Source organism: Streptopelia decaocto (assembly GCF_964273445.1).
Source record: "Streptopelia decaocto genome assembly, chromosome: 11".
NCBI classification, from domain to species: domain Eukaryota; kingdom Metazoa; phylum Chordata; class Aves; order Columbiformes; family Columbidae; genus Streptopelia; species Streptopelia decaocto.
The window spans coordinates 14,279,513-14,285,813 of NC_138666.1; the positions used below are offsets into that span (position 1 = coordinate 14,279,513).

Here is a 6,301-nt window from a genome sequence, read left to right on the forward strand (position 1 = left end):
AGAACTGGAGATGCTCGAAACATATTTTTTCCTACATGGAAAGCACATGGCCATCATTACCTGCCGTTACTTCTGAGGCAACACACATTTCATCTGTTTAAAGATGATTATACCTCAAATACAAGCTTGTGTAGGAAAAGAGATTTAAAGCAGCTCTTCTTGAGGTGGTCCAGGCTCACTGAAGGTCTGAACATGGCTTGCTGACTTGGCACGGCAGCAGATGTGTGATTACATGGACCATTCCACCAGCAACGTTGTGGGACTGAGCATCTCAGTGCAGGAGGCGGTGTCCATCCATCCTGAGCCACGGCAGCTGCTCAAGAGTGCCTGGTCTTGGCTGGAGGTGTTCCTGGCCATTTGGGTTTGCTAAAGCAGCCCAGAGGTCAAGTCCAGATCTTCCGTGTCCAACATCTCAACTAAAGAGATTTGCCTCCAAGAAATTCAAACCTTTGAGGCTTTTCAAATAGTTCTTAGTGAGGGAGTAATTTATTTCTTTTAAAGAGGTAATTGCTGTTATTTTCGATTTTTACCGGAAGGATATTCTTAAACAAGGCAAAGAAATCTGAAGTGAGTTTGCCATATTGCATTGCAGTAAGTGCTATAGCCATTGGCCATCTAAGGAAAAACATTCTGTCGGATAATCATGGCCATTTTTGCATTTTAAGGGAACAAATGTCATATCTAAGGACCACATTTTATTCAGGACTTAATTATAATTTATAGTACATTGCACAGCATTTGTTTTCTGTTCATCATTTTATTGCTCTTCTGCCTTTTCTCTAAATTTATGCATTAAATTGTGTGTCTGTATATGTGTATCTGTGTGTATATATGTACACATATGCAATATAATAAAAAGCGGTGTTGTGGGGACAACAGACGGCTTGTGTGTAATGTATTATTGGCATTTTTCTTTCAAATTACCGCTTTCTTGCTGCTTTGGGAGAAAGCCATGATTTTGCTGTGATTAGTACACTTTTAACAATCTGGAATAAATTCCTGATCTTATTCATGTGACTAGTCCAATGCCCATTTTTACGTTTTAGTGCAAACCCCTACATATGTGCCTGTAATACCACAAAAATCAGATGTTTCTTTGTGGAAATTTTTATAGAATTTGGATGCTGATCAAATATTTTTAGAAGTGAAGAATTAATGCAGCTTGACCGTGTAAATGATTTTTTTTAACGAAAAAGGCTTTAGTATTCATCACTCTCCCTCTCTTGTTTGTGTATTTCTTTGTGCTAATCTTAAATAATGGATCCATATCAGAGTTAATAAATTAGTAACTATTAGCAGTGTTTGGATTACAATAAGTAACTCAATGACACTTTGTTGACATTGACTTTTTATGTGTTCCAATAATACATTTTGAGTTTTAAAGATAAGACAAAGCAAAATAGGTTTTGCAAGTATTTTACTCCTTAACAACTCATGGGTAATGGCTTTGTTTAAATCCAAGGCCCTTGCTTTAAATATGCTTTCCTTTAAACAATCCTAAGACGCAGACTTTGAGATCCATGTCTTTCTCAAAACCTGCATTTTCTGACTCTGTTCAGCTGATGCACCGTGTTGGGCTGCATCAGTCATGCCATGTTATGAAACCTAACACGATGTGACTGATGCAGGCTGACGTGGTGTGTCACAAAGCAACATATCAGATCACAAACTTGAAAGAAAAGAAAACAAACTTTTTTTTTCTCAAAGCCTAAATTAATGAAGTGGTATGTATTTTTAAAAATGTGGACTAGTTTCAAACATCAAGGGATTTTTCTAAATATGGGTCCCACAAACAAGTTCTCCACCCTGACCAGAAGGTACTCCCACCCACACTCCTTGTTCTCTCCAGGGTACAGTCAGAACTAGAGATGATGAGCCTTGGGTCATCTCAGCACTGCTGCTGTTGCTGGGTCTGATCCTGGAAGGTTTGGTCACTTCCAGAGGACAGACCTCAGCAGGTGCTGGGGTAACCACCCGTTGTTGGCCCACCTTTGCTCTAATTCACCTTACTACAAATACAATGCATTACATGTTAGCTCATGAACTATCAGGAAGATTTTTTTTTTCTTGGAAGGGCTTTCATATAATTTTATTGGAAGGTATATAGTGGGTAAAATATATATGAACTATAGCTTGCTAAGAAAGAACCTACCAACCGCTGCTAGATAAAACGTTATAAATTTATTGCCAACTTATCTGGGAAGGGTTATTTTAAGAGCCTGCTGCCCACAAGTTTTTGAGCTAAAATTAATGGATGGGATACCTTAGAGAAACGGGCATTTTCCTTCACCCCTTAGTTACAACAGAATTGCAGATATTGCTATCTTGCAAGTGAGAATAATCTCTAGTTTTTGTACTACTTCTGCTGTAAACAATGTACCGCTTGCTTTCCTATGACCCTCAGTCTGTATACATATTTATATATTATTCATACTGGATTAAAAATGAATGTGCTCTTTACCACAGTTGTACTGCATAGTGACAATACAAATTAACTTATTGTGTACTTACTTTTCACAAGGCAGTGATGTGAAATTTTGATGGCCTGAAAAAGTCAGTCGTGGGGGAGGCAATGCAGAACTGAATCCTTGTAGATGCACTTTATATTGTCTGATTTATTAAAGTGCATTGAATTAATAAATGACATTCTCTGTATGGAATTGCGCAGTTTTGAACTTGGTTCAGCAGTGGCCAGAAAGAGTTTGCTTTTAGTCTGGTGCATCTGAGGTGCTTAGCTCCACTTGTGCTTTGTGGATTCCTTGTTTAGAATTTGTTCTTTGCAGGAAAGAATTAGGATGACTATTCAATGATAGCCACATGTGGGCAAAGAGCTGTTTGGTGAAATCTCACACTGTTGGCTAGTGGTACCAATTCTAGCTAAAACTGTGTAGTGTATTTCTGTGCTACACGACGTTTGAGGGGTCTGGAGGGTGGCTGATGGGCATGTTGTTTCTGCTCACTCCTGAAATGCCATCACTCTGTCCGTGCTCCCTGAGCAGTTATCAGAGACATTATATCATCTATGGTACGTTCAGTCGCTGGTCACTGCAGCACACAAGGAGGACCAAATGGACAGGATATCTTTTTTGCTTTTTCCTTGGCATCAATAAAAACAGAGTAAATAAAGCTGCACCATTTGTCACAACTTAGCAGGGCATCTTCTGTTCTTAGCAAGGGAACCAGTCTTCAGATGGTCACATGAAACACTGCAAATACTAGAAGGGAGCTGGTGCTTCTGGTGTAGATAGTCTCACATCTAAGTGGATGTAAAAGTGGTAGGCCTTTATCTTTTGGAGAAAGAGAAAAGTCACTTCAGGTCTTCATTGAGCAAGTCTCCTTCCCCTTTACCCAACATTTGTCCCACTTTCCCAAGGCATTTTGGCACCTCCCTAAGCAGAGTATGCAGTAGACCTCTTATCTCTGCCCAGTCAGAGTCATTGTCCAGGATGGAGAAAAAGGAGAAGGAAAGAGTCCATAACTGAGCTGTGAAATCTGGTAACTATCCATCTCTGACAAAAAACAGATGAGATGTAGTGGTTTTCTTAGTGGTTTTTGTTTTCTTGAGTTTTCAGATATTCCTGTGTTTTCTGAAACAATGAAAATCGGACTTTCTCTGGACCTTTTTCATAGCCAGATAGTTCTAAGAGTGCTTCCAGTTTTCAAAACTATTATAGTCAAAATTTTTCAAGCATATTTGTGCTTCTGTATTGATTTTAGGACTGATTCTAAGAGGCACTAGGGACACCTTCTATCTCTTCATTGACTATTTCCTTATATCTTTCAGCTGAAATTTTTCTATAAAAGCCCAATCCAATTTCTGTAACATCATCTATGTAGGTTTCTTCCATTGCTATTGCTATTACACTTTCTACTGAAATTTGACTTTGTAATGATTAGCAGCTTACAGATTTTATTTCTTTTTCCTTAGGAAGTTGTTGAGGAAAATGTCTGTCTTTATCTCAGGAGAGAACTAGAAGATCAATCCACAGTCTAACCCAAGATTTATGCATAAACATGAATATTGGAGGTCTTGTTGGGGTGGTCACACTTCTGGCAGTCTTCAACTTGTAAAAGCAAAGGGTGGAGAGGAGCTTTCCATCCTTGAGAAAGGAAACATGCCTGTAGTCCTGGGCATGGGGCTTAGGTAGCTGTATTTAACACTTCTTTCCTCTGTTGTAGCAAGTGCTATGTTTTGGAGGACTCCGCCTTCAAGTGGTAGTTTTTATGTTACAGTAAAAATGGCAAGTAACTTGAACAACCCAGAGCACTGATGGTGGCTTGGGTGAATTTACTCTGCTAGAGATGCTCATGCTGGTGTGCCAGCAACAGCACAAGGTTAAACTGACATTTCTCCAGGGTCCCATCTCTGCTGGGGGGACTATGGCAGCATCCCCACTCCAGTACAGGTATTGGGCCAGTGCACGACAAGTGTCTATTTGCTTATCTGCTAAATTCCCACTTAAAACAGAGGTTAGATGGTCCCAGACCCTTCGCACATAGCAGGAAGAATAGTTCTCCTCCTCTCCTACACCAGTGTCTGTTTTATGCCTCCTAGGCAGTACCACAACAACAAAGGAAAATGTGCTTTTCAAATGTGGAGATAGGGTATTGTTTTTCACTTATCCTGGCTTTATGTAGATGGTCTGGCACATTTATTTATTCATTTATTTGAGCAAATTAAAGCACGCTAAGCGCATTTGACCTCAGATGGTCCTGGTTTAAGTTAATTTCAGAGACAAAGCTCATAAAGTTCCAGTAAAACACATCAACAACTTCCCAGCATAGGTTGAAATGTGATTGCTGAAACATAACCTCCAAAACCAGATACAGCATGGAGATTCAAAGTCACAATAATCTGAAAAATATGGGAGAGTATATTGATAGCCTTAATGAGAAGTGATATCTTTCATTCATGCCTTCGTTTTGCAGTCGCTTGCTGTTTCACCCACAAGAAGTGCATCTATCAGATTTTGTGCATTAACATTCCTTTTCTAATCTATCTTGGACATTTTATTTTAAAGCTGGTGATAACCTCAGGCCCTGGTCCAGCAAACACTTATGGTCTTGCGTATCTTTACTCACGGGAGTAATCTCACTGGAGTAAATGTTTGCAGGTTTGAGGCCTTGGTTATCTCAATTCGTTATTTCTTTCCATTAAAAAGTAATCTGTGTGATTAAAATAAAACATACAATTCTTTACTGCGAAACCCACCCAGAGACAAAGTGTGTTTATTAGACTAAGGGTCTGCACATTGTCATCCTTGAATTGCACTTCAATAAAAAAGATAATTAACAAATGTAAAAGAAGGCAGTCTCGTATGCAGTTGCACTGTATTTACAAGAGTTTAGTTTGGATTGTAGACTAATGGATTTACAGCTGCATCTGAGGAGGCAGATGAAATAGCTGCATTTCTCCAGAAAATTGGAAGCAGGGAATTTTTAAAATGCAGGTTTTTTAACTAGGTATCATGCAAATAGCATGGATTTCTTATTCTTGCAGAAGACAGGCGGTGATGTCCTCCACCCAACAGGAGAGATTTCTGCTGGGGGGTCCAGTGTATACACTTTTGTCAGGCTGCACAACGGTCGGGTTTGCAGGCGCCGTATACATAAAATAAAAAACTAACCAGACTCTCATCTGTCACGCAGGTCACAGGCCTTTCCAGTGCAGATACTGCCCGTACAGTGCCTCTCAAAAGGGAAATCTGAAGACCCACGTTCTCTGTGTCCATCGCATGCCTTTTGACAACAGCCAGTATCCCGACCGCAGGTTCAAGCGCTCCAGAGTTGACTCCGAAGCTTCTGGGAATTTGGAGGAACCTGCAGCTGTCAAAGCGGGGAGCTCGGCAGAGCTGGCGGAGGAGGGCGGCAAGGCCCAGGAGTGACGCGGCTCGGTGGATTCGGCTCCATACTGCAGTAGCCTTTTACACCGGGTTTAGATTTGCATTGGGGTGAGGGTCAGCAAACTGCCTTCCAAGGGAAAGAACAGTGTGCGAATTCCCAGAAGTGTACAGGATGCTGAAAACGTTCAAATATATGTATATATACACGTACACATACACGTGCATATATATATTTATACACACACGGAGATAGTCATACACACATTGAATATGTATCTACACACACACACACAAAATACACACATTCCATATGTTTGTGTGTGCGAGTTTAAATACATATATTACACACGCAAAATAAATTTCCAGCCTTTGAAAATGGCTGCTAAACTGTTACCTGGCAACAAGTACTTCCAAACAATGTAGGTGGGATAATAAAGTGATTTAAAAATGTTAGGAGG

At 40.1% G+C, this 6,301-nt stretch overlaps 1 protein-coding gene across 1 annotated transcript in view; it reads left to right on the plus strand.

Annotated features, from left to right (window-relative positions):
- The window catches only part of ZNF536 (zinc finger protein 536), a gene marked incomplete at its 3' end in the record, with an annotated part of 182,786 nt that extends 176,901 nt beyond the window's left edge, over positions 1–5,885 (plus strand). The window contains exon 4 of the mRNA XM_082062540.1: positions 5,650–5,885. Coding sequence (XP_081918666.1) covers positions 5,650–5,885 — 236 coding nt within the window. The remainder of the gene's footprint in view (positions 1–5,649) is intronic.
- Between the last annotated feature and the right edge of the window lie 416 nt (positions 5,886–6,301).